We start from the raw sequence: 26493 nt of genomic DNA, 5'->3' as shown, positions 1-26493 counted from the left end.
AGTAGAGAACAAATTTGTTTTTCAACAAACATATAGGAGGTGCCAGACAGATGTACCAATCACCTGAAAATGTGGGTGCCACATCTTGAACTGATCTCAGCAACTGGAAATACTGTGGAAATTATGTTGAACAGGGGCATTTTACCTCAGGGACCTATAAACATGAATAACCTAAAAACTGTTTGTAGGTCTATATTGTGTCCTTGAAATATTTTCTCTGGGAGGAGTGGAGGTGCCCAATACCAGGTCCTTGGCAGACTGATGAGCAGATGAGGGATTTTGAGGGAGGTCCCCTGGGCATGGCAGGATATCTGACTCTGAAGCTGGGGATGCTCTGGAGCCCTTGGCCCTGCTCCATCTTGCTCAATGCACAAGAGCAAAGCACAGAGGAGTGTAAGGAGACACCCCAAACAGCCTGGCTGTTGCATCTGTTTTCCAACAAGGCTTGTTCTGCACCCAGCAAGGGCAGCCCAGGGCTGTTTGGCCTATCCAGGAATGTGTGTTTCCAGTAAGCTCCTCTCATGAGAGGAAGGCATGTTCAGGAAACCCAGAGCAATTGTATTTCCTCATTTCTAGACACACAAACAAAAAAAAAAAAAAAACCAGCAAAACCGAAAAATGCTGTCAGAAACTCCCAGCAGGATAAAAAAATCTGATGGGTGGAGGACATTGGTAAGGAGGGGCTTTGAGGTGGACCAGCAGGCCCTTGCCTGTGTGACATGAGCCAAGGAACCCCCAAAGCACCCCAGTACCAGGAGAGTGCTTGGATGCCCACTACAATATCATGCCACTACCTGAGCCAGAGAGGGCAGTAAACCTTCTGCTGGGGCTTTGGAAAGCAGAATCCAAAGCTGGGATGAGAATTTCCTAAATTGCTGTTAGCTTAAAGAGCTGCATCATAAATAATGGGCTATCGCAAAAGTAATTTTAAATGCAAAGTTCTGCCTTAACCCTGCACTGTGCAAAGCCCCGTTGATGGTAGGCAGAAGTTTTACTTCAATCTCAGTCCCACCCATCACATCCCACCCCTGATGGCTGTGCTGGAAGCAGGGCTCTACCTTATCCTCCAAGTGGAAGGTACACAGACCTCTTAGAGAAAGCCCCAAGTTCATCCTCTATATTTATTTTGGGGACAGGCTAAGGAAGGATCTAAGATCCCGACCTACAGTTACATCAGCTTATTCAGCTTCAGCAGCCAGAGCACGTGGCTATTAGTAATCTAGTGAAAAATGTAACAGCACTTGCTTAAAAATAAACAGCCTACTCAAAAAAGGAAGTTACAATAAATAATCTGCATGAGAGGTAGCAATAAAAACTTCATGGCTGGAGTCATAACTGGCTGTAGAAATAAATGTCGCCACAGCAGGAGGTATTGAATATTTCCCTCCATACATCTTGCCACTGAAATTTCCCCAACTGGAAGAAAGCAATTGCTCCCGAGGCTGAGTGCCTGGGAAGGGACATCACTGTATTTAGAGTCACCTCGGTGCCTCTGCCCACACAACTTCCTTTCTTCAAGTCACGCTGGAGAGAGAAAATATTTCCCTTCCACTTGCTCAACAGAGCATGGTGAGCTCATGAGCAGGAGACTTCAACTTTCAAAGGTTGAACTCGGCCGAGGGCTGATTTCCCTTGTTATTTATGTTTTCTTCAGCAGCTCCCCTGAACTGAGGCACACTCTGCTAAACTCATATTCACCAGCTTTCACTCCTCCTTGTCTGGAAAAGTTGTTGCAAGTGGCTGTGGTCGGCCTGTGAGTAATCCTCCAGAATTACTGCAATCCCAGATAATCGGGACTTGCCAGATGAGACAGGGACAGCCCAACAGGGGGGTGGGAGAGGTTGCTGCTTACATCTTCTTTTTGCTAGTTTTGAGTAATTTCAGCTCCAAAATGAATTGCTTAAAAACTGCTCTAAAATAGAGTGGTAAAAGCAGACAAACTTCCACTTGGCTTTGTACCACCAGATCCCCAGTCAAAGAGAGGACCCAAATCCCATTTCCAGGGAAGAGACCGATCCAGACCCAAAAAAAGCCATGGCAATGCTGCCAATCTACTGCAGCTCTGACCTGACAGAGTTCAGAGAGTTGTTCTTAACTACAACATCCCACCCTGTGTTGCAGAGATGATATCCTCCCACACATGTTGATATTGTTCTCCAGAAGGCGTGTGGTTTTTTATTGTGCTGGTAGAGTTAGATGAAACTAATGAGTCAATGGTCCCACATTTTTTAACAGATGGTTGAGATACAGCACTTTTGATTTTAGTCAGCTGATGTGCTCCAGTGCCTCTGTGTTTTGGACTGTTTGGGATTACACCTGTAGGGAAAAGAGGCTTAAAATGTCTATGGATGCAGATTGTGGAGTGATGGTCCTTGCTGCAGGAAGCCTTCCATGGGTTTTAAGACCCTTCAAGGAGAGTGGTGTCCTTGAAAAAGAATAAAATGGCATTCTGAGAGTGACTGGGACATCCTAATTAGCCCCACACTGAGAGCAAGTTGGTTGCCAGTGATGTCAACCAGACTTCATTGCACACCTTCACCCTCTCTCAAGCCATGGTGCTCTTACTCATGCTGAGCAGCACCTCTCTGAGGAAGCAGTCACTGGTTACAACAGGACTACTCATGGCAGGCACCAATACTCAACATGAGTAAACAGCTGTACGTGTGTGGTGGGGTGTACACAGCTCTTCAGAGGCCTCTGCTTTGCAAGTCCAGAAATGCATGCACACTAATGCCAAATTCCAGATAAATGCCCTCAAGGTTGTGCTGGCATTTCTGAAGAGCCAAAAAACAAATTTCAGTGATTTTAGTTAGGAAAGTTTCTCCTCTTTTCTGAACCGATTTCCTTCCTGTCTTTTTCTGGGTTCTGTTGACTGAGCTTAGAAGCTAGGAGAAGCAATGTGTGTAAAAACCAGGGTTTATAGACCTCATGGTACCTGAATTCTTGCTTGGAAGTGCCCATACTGGCAGCTCAGAGCATGGCAACCAGCTTGAGGACTGCAAAAGTTGCACACTGCAGTGCTTAGTCTTGCCACTTTATGAATGATTCTAAGGAGTGTATTTGTAGCTTCCAGTGTTGACTGTGTAGAAAAGCCATCACAAAAGAACTGCTTGACATCTTGGACCCATTGTGCAGATTGGTCCACGCACCTCCATGGCAGAGATGTTGGGCAGCCAAGTATGGCAGCTCCTAACTGCAGGCACATCCCAACACCAGACATTTTGAGCTCCTCTGGCACTCAGTCCACAGGTGCTTCAATAAATCCCACTCTGAAGTGTTTCAGAGGAGCTGGGAATGGGTAAAAGGAAAAACTTTGTTTAGAGAATGGAAAAATCCCATTGCCTGTGCCCTCTCCATAGACTCCTGGAGGTGGGAGGGTGCTTTGAGTGGCATTCGTAGAGGCTGCCAGTCCCACGTAATTCACGTAGGAAGTTTCTCACTGTTACAGTCTTCAGGGACATTTCTTCCCCCTTAGTGACCTAATTTTGGTGAATGAGCAACTGTTTGGAAGGACTTTCCTGCCTGACTTTCCGACTGCAGCTTGGAGCCAGCAGGAGCAGGACCCAGGTTCAGAGCTTCCCTGGTGGCACACCAGGGTTCTGCCCGGCAGCCCCTGGTGTCCTGCTGTGTCACAAGGTGACACTCCATGCACAGGATGTGACAATGTTGCTAGAATAAATAGGTCCTTAAGATATTAAAGCACCCTAAAGCAAGCTTCAGATCCCACTGAGAGTAACTGGATGTGGCTCACTGAACTTTCATAGAGCTTTGCCAAAAGAAAGTAACTTTTTTTACACAAGGCACATGATTTTCCTTTGAAAATATGTTTACAGAATAGAGCCCATTGCTTCATCAGTCAGTGAATCCTTGATATTTTCATTTATGTGGTTTCTTATTCAACACGTGTTTGAATCATAAGACTTCTGCCCCTTTATCTGAATTTATCTACTGGGAGTATTTTTAAGAGTGAAATGTCAGTCAGGTGCATGCCAGACATGCAACAGTTTTTTCTCTGCTCCCCGACTCAGTTCTCTGGAATTCCCCTCTGCTTCCTTCTCATTTTTCATGTCCTCTTTCTAGCAGAGAAGAGATACAGGGTTTTCTCTAACCAAGGGAGCACAATGAGGTCCTAGGACCAGCTCCTTGCTTAGCATCTTCAATCCATTGACATCATACCAGGAGATCCTTTTGTCTTCCAGATGAGAGTCTTTGAAGACTCCTCATAATTTTTCAGCTGGTCTGTTCTGGTTTGGTACTGGAAGGCTCCCTGCAAGTTTTGATGGGTCTAAAACCTGTCAGCAGCTGGTTGTGCTGCTGAAGTATTTTTCAGGTGGGTTTTTCCTTGGATTTATTGACACAGCAAAGGAAGGGACAACGAGTCAGGAGCATGGGAAGCTGTGGGTGCACACCCAGACCTGTCAGCAGGCACTCCTTGCCCTCCTCTGGTCTGCATGTCTCTTGTTTCTGATCTCTTCTGCTGCAGCTGCATGGAGATCTGAGGATGTGGGCAAAGCTGGAATGGGAACAGAATGTCATTACTTGTGGTGAATTATTTCTTCATGCTGAGAGTAGGAGAGACTGTAAATATATGCAATAGCACAGCATTAATACACTTGTCTCTTCACAACAATAATGCAATTTTCTAGAAAATCTCATAGGAATCCAGGCCAGAATTTGGATAAGTGAAATAGATATTTGTTTTTCCCACACTTAGTTTTTCACTTAAAATAATACACCTAGGTGTCACCAACAGCATGATGCATGGGCAATAATGATGACAAAGAATAAACATGGGGGTGGTGTGATGCTGAGCAGAGGCAGCTTGATGTTTGGTGGTTTAGGCAAGGCATGTTTAGGACCAAAACACTGTATCTAAAATGTATGACCTTGTATGTGTGCCCCTGTTAGCTGCCCCAGAACGTTCTCCTGGCTGCTGTGTGCACTGACATCACAGGCAAAGCTAGCTGCTGGCATTGATGCCTGTGTCACATGCATTGTATGAGAACAGGGCAACATCTGGCACTAAGTACTTCAGGCCCCCGATCAGAAAATTGAGTGTAAGAGGAAATGTGGTGGTTCTGTTGTCTCCTGGGTGCTTTAAAAAATAAGACAGACTCAAGAACAAAACTATTTCTTAATGAGGCCTACATGATCTTTCCAGTATTAACACTGCAATGAGCTCAGACAGCATCTCCCCAGAGTGCTGACGTGGGGTTTCAGATGTGTCTGCAGTCAGCAAGGCATCTCCCTGCTGCTGAGGTCCAGGGCAGAGCCCTCTCCATCACCCAGGGAGCTGAGGGACAGGGTGGCTTCAGCTCAGCCACACAGCAAACCTGGGAAGGGGACACAGCAGACCTGGGAAGGTCAGCACGTGGTGACATCTTTTTTCCTTACATTTGGATGTGGTGAATTTTACTGGTGATTCCCAAGCTGGGCAAGAATCTTGTTCACTCACCAGCGGTGGAAGAGGAGCTGCAGTGCTAACGGGGCCTGTGACTTCCCATTAATTACAAGGTGCTGTGATTGCACATTTACATTTGCTGATGATGACTGTGTCTTTCAGTAAAAGGTACAGAGGATTTTACATGACTTTCAGCTGGAACACGGTGTCACCAACACTCCCCCTCCCAGGCTGGTGGAGCAGTTCTGATTGCTTGCAACACTTTATTAATAGACTTGCTAACATCAAGGAAAGGTTGATGAACACTTAGGATACAGGAAAGTGCCAGTGACTGCACCTTGTGCTACTTCTGCTAATAATGTGTAGAAATTATAAATAATGTATTTTTATTTTCTGCCGAGACAAGTTAGTGTCACCAATGGGTGGCCCTTCCTTGGCCTTTTAGAACAGCATTCAGCAGCTCTGACTTCTCTGATGCTCACACCAGGGCAGGGACAGGGGACTGTGTTTCTTACTCCATGGTTTGGCAAGAGTCAATTTCTGATAGCAGAGACCTGAGGCTTTCATGTCTCAAACAGAAAGAGGCATGAATTTCTTTCCCAATGAAACCCTTATTCCAGAGGTGATATCTGACCTCAGGTGCATTGCTCTTGAAGGGGATTATGAGAGCTGGTCTCAGCTACGTTTTTGATTCTATCTCAGCAAGGTCCATCAAGGTTGTCCTCAGCAAGGACATCACAGTGGCTCGAGTAGTGCTTTTTGCATTTGCAGTGGATGGGAATGCAGCTGGTTAAAAACCCTTCTTCGTGGGGAGGAAGTTGATTTTCCATGAAAGGACAGACAGGTATTGAGGTGCCTTGTAATCACCTGGCATGAACAGGGCAGAATTTAGCTCTTTATAAGAAGCAGGCCTGGAGTTCCTGGGCTTGGGCAGCACCTTCTCCAAGCTTTACACTCATCTTGAGCTCTGATCCTTCTGTGCTTGTAGCCCCCAGAGCACCCCATATCCAGTAAATCCAGCCACTGCTGGGGAAAATTAAGTGAGATAGGCTTTATCAGCTCCAGACAGAACAATCTACTTCAGAAATACCTCTCCCCTGATAGGGATCAGGCCTAACTGATACAGGAACTCCCACTGGTGTGTATCAGATCATCTTTGAGCCACAACATGGAGCCTCCTCTTTGCCTTTATTGAAATGTAAAAGATTTCCAGAGGTTCTGACAACCATCAGACTAATTAGCTGGATGCAGACAGGGGTGTGAGGTTCCTGGATACTCAAGGGTGCTCTGCACTGCTTGGATGCCACAGGCAACCAGGTCTGTAGCAAGGGCAGCCCAGGTGAGCACGGGAAGGTGGATTTCAGCTAACTTTGGCTACTCTAGACTCAACCCTTCCAAGGAGGCTTGACTGGCTGCTGAGTAAGCCTTTGTGCTGGAATTCACCTCAAGGCCTGCTGTGCAATGACTTTCCATGGATATCACTAGAGAGTTTCCTCCATTCCCCCACAGCTGTACAGAGTGTACTTCTTCCTTCATTTTACCCCAGCAAAGGCACTAACTGCTGGGAAAGCAGACAACATGAGCTCCAGGTCTGGCTTTCTGACTGATGATGTCCTTGGAGAGGAGTCAGCTCACTTCAGCCATATCCATGAAAGCTGCTCTGCCCGATAATTGAGTTTATTAATAATAATCTGAAGCAGTTTGAGTACCCAGTTCTCATGCACTGCATCACTGGGCAGGGTGTGGAAAGCTAAGCCATGTGTCTGCTCAGGGAGTCACTGAGCTCTGTACAGTTTGGTCCAGGCTCCAGGCTGTGCTATTCTACATCAGCTCTCCCCATACAGAAAGGAGCATTGGTGCTTCCCAAAGGACTGGGTTGGCACTGATGGGAACGAGTGCTGGATGAACACAGAACTAAGGGAAGTGTAGGGGAACACTTGATGGAGGGATGCAAACAAAGGGGCAAAACCACAAAGGCATTTTGCTGGGCAAGCTGCCTCTTTTTTTGCTTCTTGTACACACATATTTGAAGTAAACATTTAAACTCCTCCCTGGATTTGCACTAAGGGAAGGGACATGCCTTTTTAATGGCTGAGTGGCCTTTTTTCACAGGCAGGACATGGGCCCAGTGGATTCACATTCACCGTGTTGGGTTGGGCTAATAGGCCTTTAACTGCCCTTTTCTTAATGAAGCCTTGTTAAAGAAAAAAGAATCCTCTGGCAAATTATCCTTTCCAGGTGGATGGAGGAAATGACATGGCCTTACAAAGCCCGTTCAGATCAAATGGCAGCCTGCTGAGACAATAAGGGAAAAAAAAAGTATTACATCCCTGTGGGGATCTGAAGTAGGCACACATTCTGAGCAAAGCATTTTATGATCACTCAAGAAGAGTTTTGGGAAGCTTTTTTTTTTTTTTTTTAATATGAGCAGTTTTGATCTTGACTATATATAGTTTTGGCCCTTGATGCTGCCAATTACCTCTGTATAATATGGATTTAAAATACTTGCCACACTGTCTTGCTAGCTGAAGGCATCCTTTTTGTACATCCAGGAGTGTGAAAAGTAGCACAAAAAATTCAGCAAATTGGCCTTTATCCTTTAAATCCTCTACTTCAAAAAACCCCACAAGTCTCAGCAGGCTTTATGTACTAAAGACTTTTTTATTTTGCTTTGGATTTGTGATTCACTCACTGCTTAATTTTTGTTTGAAGACAAACTCTTTAGGTGGTGAAATAGAAATGTAGAAATGCAGTAGATGAGGGAAAAAACGGGATTCTGACTTCAGGTGGAGAGTATTTTAGTATTTATTATAATAATATTTGATATTCTGATTTCAGGTGGGCAAGTAATTGGAGACATTTGAGGAGGGTTTATGTTTCATGATGTGTTTGTAAAGGCCTGTTGGAAAGCAGAAAGATGAAAGTCTTGGTATTTGAACTCATTGTGACTACTAATATTCATATTTCTAATGTTAAAAAAGTCTTGTTCTCTTCAGATAGTGCTTGTAATGAAGTATCTCAAAAGACTCATAAAGCATAGGAATCATTCTTGGGATTGTATAGAAACAGAAAGCCTGAGAAAGTTTTCACTGAAAAATCTTCACTTTTCCCATTCAAAACTATTATTAGACAGTGGCAAAGGAAACAAACACCTTCCCTCTAAATTGATGAGATTGTGTATTTTAAAAACAGGCTGTGATTTTAGTCCCACCTTTTTATAATAGGATTTTTGGGAAGCAAATTTAGACCTGAGTGTTGTTGATGTGAAGATGGCTCCATTTCTCAGGAAAGCTGAGGAGAATAAGGCCCCAAAGACCAGGGCTGCTGGGCCAAGTCCCCTGCTCTCAGTGCTCTTTGCTCCTGGTTAAAAGCAGTTTCTCACATGTCTCTACAGGTTGTACTGGTTTAAATACAACAGGGAAATTTGGCAGAGGTCTACAGTTTGCTTTTCACTTTAAAGCAGTCCAGTTAAACCAGTGCCAGTACTTAGGGCAAATGTATTTAAACCAGTTAACTCTCTAATCAGTTTAACTACCACTGATGCTGTACTGAATTACATTAAATCAGCATAAGTGAGAGTTTAACCTGGTTTATCTACGTCTGCTCTGGCCTTTGCACCAGTTTAATTAACTGGATTTGCAATGTCTGTTGGCCAGATGAGGTTTGGCCTCACAAACTTTATTCCACAGAGGTTTACTGAGTTTCCAGCCCTTGTTGCCAGCCTGTCCATGGCTGTGTCCAAGTGCCAGTCTGTGATACTTGCTGGGGTCCAGCTCTGGCTGCTTCTGCCCCTGCCTTCCCTGCCCACAAGAGCTCAGCCTTGAGAAGCAAGACCCAAATGATTTCCCACTGGAGAAAAAACTCTCTGGTCCCCAGGAGTAGCTGATGACACACAGCCTGCCAGCTCTTCTGACCCTGTTCTTGGCCTTGGATTTGTCATTCTCTAGGCAGTAGCTCTACAGCTGTTCTAGCTCAGGAGAACCTCAGCTTTCACTCAAAGAAAAGGCCAACTCCCTGCTTCTCCCCTTGCAAAAGCACTGTCACCACTTCCGAGCTGACTGGGTGTTACTGGCTGGAAGCCCAGTTCAGAGCCTGTCAGATCCTGCTCTCCAGGTCAGGGACTGAAGGCAGGAGTCCCCAGACTGTCCTCTCCATCCTGCAAGTCCTGTCCCTGAATACCTCCCCAAACCATGCAGGGCTGACCATTTGTCCCTGCAGAGGCAGCTGTGACCCCCCCCACACCCTCTGTTTGAACCCAGGAACATCTGCCTCGAGCACCAGGCTCAGTCTCTGGCGTGGAAATCATGAAGGCAATTCTTTTGATGAAGAACCAAAGGGAATTACTTAATCCCAGTCTAGGGTGTTGTTTTTTTTTTTTTCTTTTCCCCCTAAAGCCAAGTCAGAATGACATTGCTCTTCCAGCTTCTGTTTGTGCCACCACTGCTGTTGCTAACCAATGTCATGAGTTAGCATCTGGAAAGAGGAACATGTGAAAATCAAAACAAGGATATTGAACAAGAGAGATTGTCCAATTCCCCCTTGAATTCTTCTGTTACCTATCCAAATATGGCAGAGATGAAGAAAGGGAGGACTAGGAATTAGTGAATGATTCATTAGAGTAACATAATTCATTCGGGAACCCCAGCTGCAAAATTAATCTCCTTCAGTTCTGCTGATAAAACCACCCTGGGACTGACAGGGTTTCAGACTTTGTTCCAAAATGATGACACATTCTTAGAAACTATATTTTAAAATATGAACTCTACTTATTTCTCCTGGTGTATTCATGTAACAAGGGGGCCCATTTTCAATCTGAGAGCTCCAAACTTTTTTCTAGGAGGAGCAAATGCAAACTTTGCAGGGGAATTATTAGACCTGGCAATAGCATCTTGTGTGGGGCAGGCTGTGGAGAGCAAGGCTGTCCTGCTGAGATGTGGGGTAGCTGGCCTGTTGTTCTCCCTCATAAAATGATTTTTTGGATTCCTTCTCAAAACATCTGGTTGTTTCTGGCTGTCTAGCAAAGCCCTGCCTGAAAACTTACAAAACTTGGAAAAATTATCTCGCTGTCTGCTGGTTTTCACTTATGTCAGAGATATGTCATGTCCCACTCTTGTGACAGTCAGGCTAAAGTATAATTCTTTGCAAAACTCTACCTGGTATATGCACAGCAAAGCAGCAGTTAAATGTCCATGAGTTTCATCCCTCTCAGGCATTTTCCACCCTAAATGGAAGCAGGATTTCCTGTCGGTTACATTTCTGAGGTCCTTTCTGTAGGGAGCTGAGAGGAGATTGTTTGGTTTCTTTCCCTGAGTGAGGAAAAGGAAATCCTTGATTTGAAAGCACAAAGAGTGAAAACTGCACCTTATTGGAGAAAAATCTCAAACAGCACTCAGGGTGGGCAGAAACTGTGATTAAATAAAAGTGTGTGGGTACCGCTGGAAGGTGGAGGGAGCTGAAGTCCAAAAGAGGGAAAATGTATCTTGCCTGGGCAAAGAGATGGGATGGCAGCTGGGGAAGGAAAGAGATGGGTGACAGGCTGGGGGTCCCCAGTGTGGCTGGAGAAAAAGGAACTGGGACAAGAAAAAAGAGATTGGAGATGGGAGATTTTGACTGGCATTATATGTGCTTGGTGGAGCAAAGAAATGGGACAGGGATGTTCCTGTGAGACTCTACAGAATCTCTCCATGGCTACTGGAAGCTCTCACTTAAATGCTCCCTTTCTTTCATACTCAATACTGAAAGCTTTTACCAAGTCTTCTGCCTTGTAGGGAGATAAAGAACGATAACCACTTCTTGTCCTTTAGTCTGCAGGGGTAAATTGCATTCTCTTCATGAATTTCACAGTGTACAATGCAGAGTATGAATGCAAAAGTCTGGGAACTTTCTTCAAAATTAAATCACATGTCTGCTTATTTTTTATTTTGAATAGCAGCATTGACTGCTTCCTTTCCTCTTCACATGAATGCACAAATAGTTGGTGCGGGGGAATTCTTGCAAACTGGGAACTCTGCTGAGTTGTGTGTCAATTTTTTGCCTACTTATAGAGATATCAATCTATGTTGTTGCTCCCTGCTGTCAACTAGAGATCCCCAGACTGTGACTGGAGTAACATTACTGATGGGAGAATCATTTTAAATGGTACTTGTAGGCCAGAAGAAGAAGAAAAATACAAATGATGAGAATTAGAAGTGAGACTATTACAAATAAGGGAATTGTAAAGAGTAATGGGAGGAAAAGCAGCAGCTCTGCTCAATGTGCTTGCTGCACATTAAATGTTGTACCCCATGGTATCTGAAAAGCATTGCTGAAATCACAGGAAATATTGGCTCAGAATGAGGAAGAGCTGTGTCTCCTGATAAATCTTTCTCAGGAGCTGCACAACCAAAGTCCTTCAGTCTTCTGAACCTTTGTGCTGCTTTCTCAGAGAATCCACTCTGAAAAGGAGAATTTGCCCAATAAGCTGAACAGATTTTAATGGCTTTAGCAAAATCAGACCCATCATTTGAAAAATAACTGAACAATGCTGACCCAGTGTCTACATGGCACCGGGGAGCCCAGACACAAGTGCTCATGGCTTTTGAGTGGGTTGTGTCAGTTTGGGTGAAAAATGAGACAGAAGTGTCACATAAACATTGAGACTGCCTTTATTGCTGGGTTAATTCCCAGCTCTGGAAAGGACTTGCTTTAGAAAAACCAAGCTGAGCATTCCCTGTGAGCCCTGAATCTGAATACAAGGGTATCCCTTTTGAAACCTGACTTTACCTCCTAGAGAGTGTTTGGGACTTGCTTCTAGGCCATTGTCCTTTTTGGAGTGACAACTGTACAGAAATACTTCCTAGCAAGAGTCTTAGTAGGGTTATGCCCGTGATGTGAACACTAGACTGAAGTTCATTTTCTGCCACTGATTTGATGTTTGACAAATGACCCTTCCGTGTTTTGTTTTTCACTCTGCTAAACTGGATAATTGTTCTTGCTCACCTCCCTAAAGCAGTCTGACATTCATAACTGGAACACAATTGACAGAGCTGTACAGAATTCCAGCTATAGAGAGTAACTACAGAAATCTGAACCTTGCAGCAACACAATAGTCCCTTCATCTTAAATTTTACCTGATATGTATTTTGGGGTTAATTTAATTTTCTTTATAGCAATTTAATTGCAATATTGGCATAATAAGGTTCATTTTAAAGCAACCATTTTTGTATTGGGGCATGCTTATGAATTAGTATCCTGCTTAGGCACAGTGGAAGTATTGTTCTTTCACCCTGAAAGACGAACTCTAAAATGATATTATAAACACGGATGACATCTATTATGAATAGAACACTTTGTATGACTCAGCAAAGCAGTGTCAAGGTCCCAGCTAGCCCAGGTGCAATGAGAAATTGCCTTGATCTGGACACCAGATAAAACTTTACATTGCAGAGAGGTTGCAAGACAGAAACAAAAGATTCATGGTCTGATGAGAAGTAAACCAGATTCCTTTCTCCCTGGGAGCTGCACGCACTGCTCCTGCCGAAGCTGTGGTAACTCAAGTGAAGCAGCATTGCCTGGGATATGTATTTGCATAAGAGATCTTTGCTCTTTAGAACTAGTGCTATAATTAAAGCAGAGCTGAAGGCTCATAAGCTGTACATTTTGAACAGCAGAAGAGAATATCTCATTTTTACACCTGGAAAAATAGAAGCAAAATCATTGCAAAGAGATGAGTCCTGCTGTTTACTGCCTTCATCAAATCATAGAGTGATTCCTCACTTGTGAAAACAGCTCCTCAGCAACACCCCCTAACCCACAGAGGCTCAGGCTGTAAATGTAGCTTAGCAGTGGGTTTATTCTAAGTTGTTTTTAATTGTTTGTTGGTTGTCTTTTTTTTTTTTATCCCCAAAGCACTGTTAGCAAGCCTACTCCTCTGTCGAGCCATCCCAGCCATCTGCCAATGTGGGCTCAAAAGAACATTCTTCAGGGCATTATCCAATTTGTTGTATCTGATTCATTAAAGTAATTACACTTGCTATTAAGTCATTGCTTGGAGTTTGGCAGCTGCATAATAATCTGAGATTTAAATTTCTGAAGCAAGCTAAAATTCTTGGGTTTATTTTATCAAATCCTCACATTGCCTGAAATGAGCAGGAGTCCTGGTTGCCAGGTGTGAGCAGTCCATGGTGCAGCACTGAGCAGCTTTGGCAGTTGTGATGGAGGAAAAGGATGTGTGGAAAAGACACTTTTCCTGTTTTATCTGGTGTGTTAGAGTCACTGGTGTTCCACTGGCACAACACAAGTGGTGTGATTTTAGCTGTGATATGATGGCACCAGAATTATTAGGCATCAGTTATCAACAGCATCCTCAAATGTCCCAGGCCTCTGAGTTGTGCTATGACTTCATTAAGTGAGGTCAGAACTCGGGGAAAATGCCGTGAATGAAATTCTCTATGGAATTTCTGTGCTGAGGGGGTTCCCTGCCATCCTAATGTCACAGCAGGTAAGGGGACAGGACAGAGCTGGGGAAGGTTTCTTGCCCTCTGTGTTGTAAGGGGAGATTAGAGATGTCCTGAGTCAGTCAGTGCTGGTAGAAGGCCCCCGTGAGCACAGGGACAGAGCCCCATTCCTGAAATCCATCTTCCTCCAGCACCAACCCCCAAACTGAGGAAAACAACAAAGGCCAAACAGGATCATTTAACAAGTTCTGAATGGGACCCTCCACCTCCAGGGTCTTTGAACCCCAGGAAGGACCAACACCATCACCCACAGGGGCTGAGCAGGCACAGGACATCTCTGGTCCCTGACACCACTCAAATCCTCCCATGCTGAGACCTCCTTGCCACCCTCCCACCCGGCCCTCCCTCCTTGTCTCCCCCTGGGACTGGCACCTGTGTGGGGACAATGGTGGGTGGCAGAGGCTCTTCCCGCCTCCATATTCTGAGATTATCTGCTTTTAGTGTCCCAAACGTGCCAGGAGCCAAACTGGAAGATGAGATGGCATTAAAACATTTCTGCTGGAAATAACTGAAACCAGCTGGCTTTGAATATTCCATTTTAATGAACATTTCTTTGCCATGTTGATGAGCTTTGGACTCTTTATAAAAACAGATAAAGTTCAAAGGAAGCCACTTAGAGCTGTCAATTCTTGTGCTGGGAACTTAATTGGAGAAGTGCAAAGTCCTGGCATGCAAATGCTCATTGCTTTTGTACCCGTCAAAGTAAGTTACAATAAATGTCCCACGCTCTGTCACCACTTGATCTCTGCCGTGGGCATTCAAGCCCATCACTGGCTTTGAACTCCTGGGTTCTGACTGAACCTGAGTCCCTGGCAGGGCTGATTCCCGGCTCTGCAGCAGTGCAGGGATGTTGTTTGCAGCGGGACAGCTGCTGCCTGTGCTGATGTTCCCAAGGGGAGATGGAGAGCCCTTTGTGCTGGTCCCTTCCAGTACCTAAAGGGAGCCCACAGAAAGACACAGAGGGACTTCTTACAAGAGCCTGTAGTGACAGGACGAGGGAGAATGGATCCAAACGGAGAGAGAGCAGGTTTAGATTGTATTGAGGAGGACACTGTCCCCTGTGAGGGTGGGGAGGCACTGGCGCAGACAAGCTGTGGCTGCCACGTCCCTGACAGTGTCCCAGGCCAGCCTGAACGGGGCTTGGAGCAGCCTGGGACAGTGGGAGGTGTCCCTGCCACCGCAGGGGGTGGCTGAGATGTGCTTTGAGGTCCCCTCCAGCCCAAACCACCCCCCGATTCTGCGGCTTTAGGGACACCCGCAGCGCTTTGCTGAGGGCGCAGGCCCGGCCGCCGCTGCTGAGGGGCTGCGGGCAGCGTGACGTCACGCGCGGCACCTGTGCCGTCAGAGCCGCGTGACGTCACGGCGCGGGCGGGGCGGCGCAGGGAGGGGGCGGCAGGTGGCGCGCACGGCCGGGCCGGGCTGGGAATGGCAACGGGCTGGGAATGGGCTGGCAATGGGGGGGCCGGCCCCGGGGCGGACTACAAGTCCCAGGCGGGGCGGGCGGCGCTGTGTGCGAGCCGAGCCAGCGGCGCGGAGCGGAGCGGGGCGGGCGGCGCGGCGGGGCTCGCTCGGCGCCGCAGCCGTAACCTCCCGTCTCTCCCTCTCGCAGCGGCCGCGGCGACGATGCAGGCGGAGTCGGGGATCGTGCCGGACTTCGAGGTGGGCGAGGAGTTCCACGAGGAGCCCAAGACGTACTACGAGCTGAAGAGCCAGCCCCTCAAGAGCAGGTGGGGCGCGGGTCGCGGCCGGGCGCGGAGCATCCCCGCGGCCGGCGCTGCGCAGCGGGGCGGCCGCCGAGCGCCCCGTGCCATAATAGCGGCGTTGTTGGCGGAGGGCGGGCCGGGCCCGCGTTATGTAAAGGGCATTGTTGGCCGTGCGGGCCCGGCTGTCACCCGGGGCAGCCCCGCCGGGAGCGGGGGCGAGGCCGAGGCCGCGCCTGCCCCGGTGAGCGCCGCGGCCGAGAGCCGCTCCGAGCGCGGAGCTGCGGAGGGTCGGGTAGCTGCAAGGTCTTGTAGCATCTGAGGTTGTTCGTGATTGTTTGGCTTTTGGTTGTTTGTTTGTTTTTGTGTGTGTGTGGTTTTTATTTGAGCCCCAGAGCGGGTTTGTTACTTGCTTGGGGACTGAAAACTTTTGCTAGGTAGGTCACTTTCTTCCTAGAGCGGTTCTTCCCTGAAATAGACTATGTTTGCTTATCTGGAGCGGCTGCATCGTGTAGATACGCTCTGTAAAGGGAAATAAGGCGGTCTGTGTGTGTTTCCCTCCCCTGAGGGCTGTTGGCGACCCGTTGTCCGTCCTGTGCTGGAAAAAGAAACTGCTCTCCCGCGCCTTGAGCATCCTCATTGCCAGCTATGGCACGTTTCTCCCTCTGTTTTTTCACTCAAGGAACCCTCCATTTCACCTCAACACTCCCCTTGGCAGCACTCTGCTGAATATAAGGTCATTGCTGTGAGTGGGTCGTGTTTGTAATCAGGTCTGTTGCTAGCCTGTCTCTGTATTCACATTTTAGTTTTGAACACTGCTCTTCGTACATCTGTGTGTAGTGGAAAAATAAGTAAGAATGTAAATGTTAAAAAAAATAAGGTGCTAAAATGAGTTTGGATTGTACAGCCTGTCAGACAAACTTCAAAGTAAATAAATTACTTTTTTGATCATTTTCACAATGTTTCAGAAACACTGAAGATTTGTACTAAGATGTGTTAAAAATTCTGTTGCTGTCACAAGGGCTGACAGAAGTGGGGCCACCTCCTGTGGCCTGTCTTCACGGCAGCCCTGCCTCACACCCTGCCCCTGGTCTGGCTCAGAAATGGTGCAGGTAGTGGTGGTGATGTGCAGACAGGCCATCCAACCAAACTGAAGTTGGCAGAAGTCCTTTGCTCCCTAAGGTTATGCAGGGAAATTGCCATTACCCAGGTAATTATCTGAGAGCCAGGCTAATGTGCAGAGCAGATGGGGTTCACCAGCACTGATGGGTTCCAGCTGTGATGGAGGCAGCTGAGAGACACACAGGGCTCCGGGTTTAGTGCTTGTGTTGCCAGTGGAGTGCAGCAGTCATGGCTGCTGTGCTGTGGCCCAGTAGCCCTGTTTGTACCAGCCGTGTGTCCTGACTGGTGTGCAGGAGTTGTCCCTTTGTGGCTGTCCTCTCTGTAGTCAGCAGTTTGTGCTTGCCTGGTGTGAGCATGGATAGCAGGTCTGCACTGGAGCTTAGGTGGCTGGTCTGCATTTGACATTGCACAGATGCTGCAACTGCTTTTGATTCCTGTGACTTGGTGCTTTGGGACCCAAATGCAGCCTTGCATTGCTCACCTCTCTCAGGGAAGAGTGAATAAACTCTCTAATGAAGCTCTGGAGTATTTTACTGTCTTCTAAAATATTATCATTTCAAACTTCCCTGGAGTGAATTTCCCCAGTTCATCCTTACCTGATATTCCTGCAGAGACAGCACTGCCCACTGTTTGGGTTTAAAGAGGTCTGTCATCCTGACATCCTGGAGGTGCCTCCAGGACCAGCATCTGCCCTGATGTTTCCAGGACAGCTTTTTGGAGCAGTGACCAACTCGTCCCAGTCTGCCTGTGTCCCTCCACATGTAGCTATGTGTGTGAGAAGAGGCAGCCCCGAGGGTGGAATAGCAATCCATGGTTTTTCTGGCAGATAGTGAGCTGACATGTTAACCTCAGTGTGGAGCCTGCCCAGCTCACGTACGGCTCGTACCTCGAGAGAGAGTCTCAGCTGTCTTCCTGCTGTTGTGGGAGATGAAGATGCAAAGGAGTCAGGGGCCCTGCCAGGTCCATATAAACCTGTCCCTGGAGCCAGGCTGATAAAACTTGATGATAACAGGAGGCAGAAGTTGCTCCCAAACCTGTTTGTTTCATGATCATATCTCAGAGGACTTCTGTAGTCCTTCAGCTTTGCTGAGGCCTGGAACCAGTCTGACTGATGATTATCGAGGGTATCAGCATCACCCTGCTGCTTTCTCCTGTGGATGTAAGTCAGGAGTAATTGCATAGCAGTGAGCGGAGTAGCAGCAGGTCAGCGTGGTGTAGTTGTGGGACTGTGGCCATGGGAATTGCTTTCTTACCCTCTCCACAGAAGTGTGCCTGGGGAGCAGGCAAACCAGAGCTGATGTGAGAAGCTGAGTCTAAACAGCAATCTGCTCTTTTCCCTGGTGAGAACTGCTGATTTCCTAGCAACATTCAGGGCTTTCTCTGATCTTTTTAACCATAAGAATTGAGAAGCATCCTTGGCTTACTCATAGCAGCTGAAATTGTGAGTACAGAGAAAATTTAATCCTGCTCAGAAATAGGTAAGAATGTCAGTGCTCTGAACCAAGAAGAAACAGTTTTGTTGACCAGTTTAACTCAGCCCTGCTGATACTGCTGTCCTTCTCTCCATGAAACCCTCCTATTTGCTCACAGATTTCTTGTTTTCCAATATGTGACATCCAGTTGAAGATTTCTCCTCTCCAGCGTGCCCTCACAGTTACTCCATCCCTGTTTCATAATTCAAGTCTGCAATCCAAAGCCACAAGGGGTCCAATAATAAAAGCTTTTTGCAGTAAATACTGTACTAGCTTAGGCCAAGCCACAATTGAATGCTAGAGGCCAAGTTAAAATGTAAGCCCAGCAAAAGCTTTAATCACAGGGGGTGGAGAGGATACATGGGGCTGAGATAGATCAGTCAAACCCATGCTTCCCAAACCCTCCCAACTCATAAGAAGTTGGATCCTTGGGCAAAGTCATACCTACATTCATGGGATCTCTGGAATTTGCCATGGTCAAATGTCTTTGAAAACTGAGATGATGTTCCAGTTGATTTGGTTTCTCCAGAGTAATTTTTCTCTGTGGGAGGAAAATGGGCTTTCAGGCTACCCAGTAAGACAATGAGATCTATTTTCCCCCCCTCATATTCATATTTTATTCCTCTTCTATCATATTCATAAAGTATAATAGTCTTAATCTACAAGTACATACACTTAAATATGCATGTGTTTATGTAATGAGCAAGCAAATAAGATTTGTTTCCTTGTACAAGCAGTGTACAGTGAAATCGATGGAGTTTTATTACCAAAAGTAAACACAGGTCCTGACGTGTCTGCACGCAGTCAGCAGGGCACTGGAGGATTGAGTTACATCTCCAATGTGGACACTTTAAATCATTTGGCAATGTTTTGGATGCCAAACTGGTATTGGAGGTAAAGGCTGTACAGCCTGCCATTGCACAGGGCACTCTGAACCAACCCAGGTGTGGCAAATGCAGCAAAATTTTCTATGTTAAGTTGATTTTCTCAGTATTTTTTTGTTGTCTGCAATGTGTTTTCATTTGGACGGTCTGTGTGACATGGCAAACACCAGCAAATTATTGTCAGCTGTTGTAATTTACTGCTCTTAATAAAGCCTGCAGATAAATTACTGCTATTTGTGCCCTTTTCTGTTGCCTATATTTTCAGACTGGTTAAAAAGCACCTGAATGATGCAGTTACTGAAGTATTTTTAGTGGAAGAAAATATTAGGAAATGCATTTAATTTGCATGTTAGTTTCTTAGGAGGCTTATTTTTGTTTTATGAGCAATAACGTTGGGATGTAGAGTTTGTCATTATTAAAGCAGCGATGTCTTTATAAAATTCTCTTCATTCCTGCTGTCCAAAAACCTTTTCCTTTGTGCAAACCATCAATATTTTACTCATATCAGCTGGTGCCTCATCTCCTTCCAGTTAGGATCCTCTGTAAAGCTTTACTTTTTGTTTTTTTCCTCTTACCTGCTCAATGCTGAAGTTTTGATGTAGTTCAAGCTTCCCTTTTAATACACAATGATTGTTGAAGAAATATTAATTTTGTCAATAGACACATTTTGAAATGCGTGCTTACTCTGGAGCCAAAGAGGACTCTTCTGAAGTGCCCTAGTGCCTTAGCCTGCAGATGATCAAATTTAATTTTGTAAATGAACTTTGCAGCGTGATTGAATTTGAACTTGATTACATTAGGCTTAACATTGAGTTTGTGCCTTATTGGAGGTAGTCTTTTCATATTACTGCTATTTATGGATCTTGTTCAAGTGTTTTATATTCTGGTTGGGTTCTGCAATGCAGTTTGTTCAAGCTACTGCTTATATCTGTTCCAGTTGTGCAAGAAGTGGAAAATATCCTTTATTTAGAACAGGTCACATGTTCTTGCATCCAGGAACCGTGTCTCAGTGTGATTAAAAAAAAATCAAAATGTATCTCGGAGGAACAGATTTAAAAAGTTCCTGAAATATTTTTCCGTCTGTTACAGAGGAACATTACATATTTTAAACTAAAAGGTAATAATAGCTGAGCTGGAAGTGCTACGTAGGCCAGCACTGCCTGAAATCAGTGGTAGAAGTCTGAACCAACGTCAGTGGGAGTAGAGCTAAGCCAGAAGTATGTCTCTGAAATCTCTCCGGTAACATTTTTGTGACTGAGTCAATAATTCCATGTTTATTCTGCACCTCAAATTCGCTGCACTGGAAGGAAACCCTCACCACAGCTTTTTGTACTTTTTTATTTTTGAAAACAGTCTTAAAAGGAAAGGCTGCTGTTGGAGTGTCTGTTGTATAAACATGTGGAGACAATAAGTGGTATTTCCGTATATTTCTTTACACAGGGAGCTGGTGCTGCTCCCTGTCTGTAGCACAGCATTTGCCATGGTGAGAGATCCTGGGTGACCTTTTCTCTCCTGCAAAACTCTCACTCTGTTATTTGCAGTAGGCCTTTGCTATTTAGCAAGGAAACAGAAATAGCCCATGAAATTCAGTTCAGCATTTGCTTTGATACGAACTATTGAGCGTCACCTTTTTGCTTCCCTGGCCTGCTTTCCTCGGGAGGGTTTTGTGTGGCTGCCAAGCTGATCAGAGAGGGCACAGATATTTTGAGGCTGAGCTGGCTGCACTGACTGTGCATCTTTTAGCAAGCACATGTGTTTGCTTTTTATTTACCAGACTGCTGGCTGCATTAGTTGTGTACAAGTACATATGCATTCTGCTTGAAAGAAATCCATACTTTTCTGGTAAGCAGGAAACTTCCCTAGCTGGCTGCTGTTGGTTTGCAGATTCCAGGTGATCACTTGAATCAATATATTTCTGTCTCTTAAAAGGCTGAAGATAAGCCTGTGCAGCCCTGCTGATGGAGAGCTGGGCTGCCCCTGGTACTGCTCATTTCCCCACGTAGAGTGGAGGTCATTTCACAAGCTTCTGGTACAGAATTTGTGGGGCTGCTGTGAATCTGTCCACTGTCATTAACAAGTAATTGCAGAGCCTGTGTATGTTTTTATTTGGCACTTAGGGCAATGTATCAGAGGTCCTTCCCAGCACGGTGGTAGGCAGCATGACTAATTCCTGCTGTACAGCCTGGTCAGGATCTAGAAGAAAACTGGAAGTGAGAGCAGAAGAGACTTGCAGATGCACTATTTTGCAAGCAAATTCAGCCTCTTAAAAATGTTCTCTTGATTAAAAGTTGATTGGGAAAAAATCAGTACAGCTGCTTAAAAATGAGGGTACAGGAGAAACATGTTCTGACACTTAACGATACTGTCCTGTTTCTGTGTTTGCTTTTAAAAACAACATGCTTTAAGACTTAGAAAATGAAACAGAAGGAGTAATTTTCTGTTTACTTTTCTGCTAAAAAAAGTTGAAATTGTGTGTTGGCTGTTAATTGTGTTCTGTGAACAATCTGCTGTTTCAGTGTTGGGAACAAAATGAGAGTCCAACTTCCATTAAGCTGGTCAGGCTCTTGGCCATTATTGTCTGTCTCGTTCTATTTTGGATTCAAAAAGTTTTTGAAATACACAGGCTGTAACGTTTTTGCTTGGAAAAATTAACTGTCTTTTAATATAATTTTTTGCTGGAACAAAGACAACATGATTAAGCAGCCTGGCATGGCAGATTTTGCTGGACAGTTAACTGTTGCATCACTATCATATTATACAAGAACTGTGATGATTTATTTTTTTATAATCTCTAGTTAAACAGTAACAGTACAACTAATGGTTTGTGTGTAGTTATACACTTCATTTCATACTGGTGAAAAAAAACCCATCAAAGGAAAATGAATTTTATTGCATATTCACAATATAACTATGCCACTGCTTTATCTGCAACAGCTGTGAAAAACCTGATGCTGCTTTGAGTGTCAAGATTGAAATATTCAGGTTCACTGGAGCCAAAGTCTTGGAAGAGGTCATCCTGTTCTCCAGTCCATCTGGAGCAGAAGTTAAGTGCAGTTTTTAGTGTTAGGCACCCCAAGGCTCTGCTTGCTGTGGGTGGGCACTAACAGTTTTGGGTGCCTTTTGAAAGGCTCTGTCTCAGTGTCTTTACCCAGAAATTCAGCTTGTGACTTGCACAGGCCTGCCTGTGGGCTTCACCTGAGAATAGGTGTTTCAGAGAGGCCACAGTAGTGTCCCAAGTGAGACAGGATAGGGTGGGTATCATTGGTACAGGCACAAAAAAGGTGACAATTGCTAAGGAGGGCTTGCACTACGACTCTCAGCTAATACTTCAACTCTGATAGTCCCCTTGGATCGAGCTCACTTTTTCTGGTAACATCCCTGCTGCAAGGCCTGCTGTAATGTTTGTGTTAGCAGCTTTCTGCCAAGCATGCAAGCCAGGGGCTGGTGGTTTTTAGCTTTTTTTCCTTCAGTGGTAAGTGATTATGTAGAAACACTCTGTAGGCTCCCCCCGCCCTGACCTGCTGCTCGCAGCTGCTGCATGGACTGGACTGGCAGGTTGAAGGGCAAAGTTGTGTTGCTGTGATATATAATTACTTCTTCCAGCATGAGCCAACAGAGCAGCTTGCTGTGATGATTGTTACGTGTACTGCTATGTAAAACAGAATGCAAGTGTAATGTGGGGTTCGGGCTAGTATTTTAATGTTGTAATTAGCAGCCTCTAACCGTAAACAAGTTTTTTTTTAAATCAGTTCCCATGAAGATTATTCCTTTACAATGCAGGCAGACATACATTTGCAGATGTGGGGTTTGTGAATTCTGTGTTCCATGCAGAAATGAGCATCAAGAACAAACAAGTGCCTTTTTTTCAGACCCTTCTTCTCTTACTCTAGAGCACCTCAGGTGCAGTGTCAGGTGGCTGGAGCCCAGTCCTGCAGTTGGTATTTCATAGGGATATTACAGCTCAGGGAAACAGTTGCATTGGGGACGATGCTGCAGCTGCCACCTCTGGGAAGACCTGGATTCATCCTCCTCAACTGCTCCCCAAAAAACACTGATCTAGATTCACAGGTACGTTGCACCTTCCTTTGGCTGCTCTTCTGGCACAAAAGGGGCATAAACCCACCTGAACCTGCTGTTTGGGCTGGTGTGGCTGGGGAGAACATGTTGGGGGGCTGGTCTTCTCAGACCACCCTGTGAGGCTGCTTCTGAAGAGAGCACAAGTTTTGGAGAGTTGGAAGGATGTCTGTGTCTGTTTAAACCTACAAAAGCAATCTCTGTGTGCAAGGATTATGTGCCTGGTTTGGCCTACTGTTGCATTAAAGAATTTATTTGGGGTGAATTCTGAGAAAATCTGGGTGAATATTGGTATTTTGGGTTCCTGGAAAGATGATGATAATCTCTGAGATATTTAGGTGCTGGAATCTTGCCAGTTTCAATGTGATAACAGTATATTGTTAAAGCTTGCCTGTAACCCAAGTGCTGTGATGCTGTCTCTTTTCTTTGCAAATATGTGACTGCACAAACTGCTGGAGGAATGGGGGAAACAAGTAGGGCAGGGGAATTGGGGTCTGGAGGTGGGAGAAAAGTAACAATAAGTGGAACAACCAGAATGTCCCAACTGAAGGATGCTTTGCAGGATGGAGACTGGAGCAATCAATGATTGTTACTAATCTTACTGCCAGCTGTCCTGTTGTAACATATAAACACATAAAACAGGAACTGCTGTGATCCTTCCTGGAAGAGAAGCAGCCAGCTAGAAAACTTGGGCTGGAGGCACTGTTTCAGGGTGAGAAGATGGGAGCAGACTTAGGAATCTGTCAGATGGTGAGAAATTGGGAATATGGGCAAGGGGAACATGTGGTTCTGGGGCTTCAAACTGGGAGGTCGGAATAATGCCATAGAAGTGAAAAAGGATATGAGAGATCTGAGTGGGAGAGCCTAGCTGGCATGTTTTGTGCACATGTACTACTTCCTTTCAGGATTCTTTGGGTTTTTATCTAAATAAAGGAGAAAACTTGTATAAAGCATGACTTTGGAAATGCTTTTTCTGGATGTGTCACTGCATGGTAATATGCAGCTGTAAAGCCAAATTAGGAATACAAACCCTTTCCATAATGTTTGTGGACTTCGGTCTGGATAAAAGTTGCAACTTGAGAGAGTGAAATCAGAATGGTATTGATGTGTGTACACATGCAGGAGGGAATGGTCTTAGAGAAAAGCAAAGGGAAAAAAAAACCTAGGGGCTGGAAGGAGTTCAGGGGCCTGTGAGTCTCTTGAAGTGTGTCCCCTGGATGCCATTAACTACTGTGTTTGGGTTTCTGCTCAGTCTAGCAAGCTTTATTTTATTTGTAGCAAATATTTACAACTCTGCCCAAGCTCAGCCAGCTAAATGCACATTCCAGCTGTCAGTCTGTCTAGTGAAGCCACAGGCACGGTTCACAAGAGTTACTGGGATCATTTATTTATTTATTGCTGTTGTATCACGAAGGTTGCTATCAGATAAATAATTATTCCAACCTTGGAGAAGGTACATTATAAATCTGCTAAGCTGCTCCTTTGTTTGTTAGGCTTGTGCATAATGAGTTTGGAATTTAAGATTAGTAGTGTGCTGTGCAAAGTGCTCATTTCGTGACCTCATCTCGGCTGGGCTCGCCTGCCCCTCCACCTGTCACATCCTGTTGGACATTTGGGGCTGTGTTCATTAGGGGAGCTTCGGGTTAGCCTTGCATCATCTCATTTTTATGTGTTCTCTTGCCTAGTGGAATTTAAAAAAAACCCCACAAGGTGGGTGTCTGGGTTCCTTAAAGAACTCGGGGTGGCTTCAAAGTAGGCTGGTGAGCACTGATCTGGAGCTGGGGAATGGCCAGAGCAAGCTGTGAGAGGCTGCTGAGCTGAGCTGGGTGTCAGGTCCAGGGGAGCTGTTGCTAAACCCTCCTTGGAGTGACGTGCCCAGGGCAGGTGTGCTCTGGCAGAAATGAGGAAGAGCAGGTAGTGTGACATCCCCCTGCCCTAGCTTTGTCCACTCAGCACATTGAAGTTTTGAGTTCCAGTCCTGACTGTGACTCAAGACACAGTATTGTGAGTGCCCAAACATAAACCATGGACTTTGTGAGGTGTCTTTTTTTTGCAGAAGCTACTCCATTTTGCATTGTAGTGTTGTTTGAGCCTGGTAGGGGCAGGAGTGGCTTGGTGTAACACAAGGGAGAGAATATTTGCATTGGATGTTCTGACTTTGCTCCAGAAAATAGTCACTGGTACAAAGTGGAACAACTCTACCAGGAAGCAAGTAAGATGTGCTCAGAAAATAGATGGTTTTCAGCTCCATCTAAAAGGCAGTAGTTCAAATTTCTGTAGTTGAGGTACATATGGGGACCTGCTCAAAGTAAGAATGGTGATATTTGGGGCAGAGGGAGTTGGATGAAGGGAAGGAGCCCTGAAATGGTGCAGGAAGGCAAGGAAGATGAAGGGTGGTGTGGGCTCTGGTGCCCAGAAGGCCTCTCGGAGTGCTGTGTGTTGGTGAAGCAGCTTCAGGCAAAGGTGGGTATTAAGAGTGACGACAAACATACGTTAGTTCTTAGGAGTGCTTAATTTTTTAGGAATGTGAAGTCATTTGTGGTACAGCAAAAGAAGCTTGAATCTGTGTAGAAACAAGTTACAAAGGAGTAAGGGTAGTAAGGCAGGAGCTGAATTAAGACTATGTCTGTATCACAAACTTGTTTTTTAATTTAGCTGGTTGCGTAATTTACAGTTTCAATCTAATTGCAAAACTACTGTGCAAGTGATAATTTGGTTCCCAGCTAATGCAACTTTTGATACTGTACAAAGCTGTGCTGTAGGGGCTGTTAACCCTGGAAATGCTGTGGGCCAGCAAAGACTGTTTTTCAAATGTGTCAAGTAATGTAGGGAAAAATGTGAAATGGGTCTGCCTGTTATGAGGCTCTCAAAGGTGCTGGAGCTGCCCCTACAACAAAACCAGGGTTGTCTGGAAGGGGCCTGATGCTGCTGCTGGACATTTTCAGAGCTGGGGAGGAGGTCTTCCTTGCAGCTTTTTTGGTGTTTCCCAAGGAATTGGCTGCGCTACCTTACAGCAGCCTCCTGCTTTCTGGGAGAGATCCCTCCAAGCAGGCAGTAATTGCTGTCTTTCCAAAGCAGTCCTCCTATGTGGAGGAGCCATAATTATCCCTCACTTGGCCTTTCTAATGAAGGTACTTGTAAGAGTTGTGCTGGGGTGCAAAGATGTCCATAAGGCAAAGTTTCCCTGTCTGTGCCTGCAGTGGTCTCTTGCCCCAGTCTGGGGCGTGTGTTCTTGGTTTTCAGGTGGGATCTACAGGCACTTGCTCTTTGAAACTGGGGGATCATTTGGCTTTTTTGCCTTGCAGCACTACTTAAGTCTATAAACACACCTACAGAGGAACACGT

The 26493-nt window shown here is 45.5% G+C and overlaps 1 protein-coding gene across 5 annotated transcripts in view; it reads left to right on the top strand.

The window, feature by feature from the left end:
• The first annotated feature begins 15361 nt into the window (after positions 1-15361).
• Positions 15362-26493, top strand: part of MITF (melanocyte inducing transcription factor) — a 97204-nt gene continuing 86072 nt past the window's right edge. For 3 of the 5 annotated variants that reach the window (XM_041425886.1, XM_041425882.1, XM_041425881.1), the window contains exon 1: positions 15362-15623. In XM_041425886.1, the coding sequence (XP_041281820.1) occupies positions 15520-15623 (104 nt within the window). In that variant the 5' untranslated portion in view covers positions 15362-15519. Of the gene's footprint in view, positions 15624-15896; positions 15920-22784; positions 23143-26493 lie in introns of those variants that run through there. The other 2 variants (XM_041425889.1, XM_041425887.1) reach the window with 2 other exon arrangements.

The sequence above is a fragment of the Onychostruthus taczanowskii genome, unplaced genomic scaffold (genome assembly GCF_017590055.1).
Source record: "Onychostruthus taczanowskii isolate IOZ18803 unplaced genomic scaffold, ASM1759005v1 scaffold9, whole genome shotgun sequence".
NCBI classification, from domain to species: Eukaryota; Metazoa; Chordata; class Aves; order Passeriformes; family Passeridae; genus Onychostruthus; species Onychostruthus taczanowskii.
The sequence above is the reverse complement of the archived record's forward strand: the minus strand, read 5'-3'. Positions and strand labels throughout refer to the sequence as shown.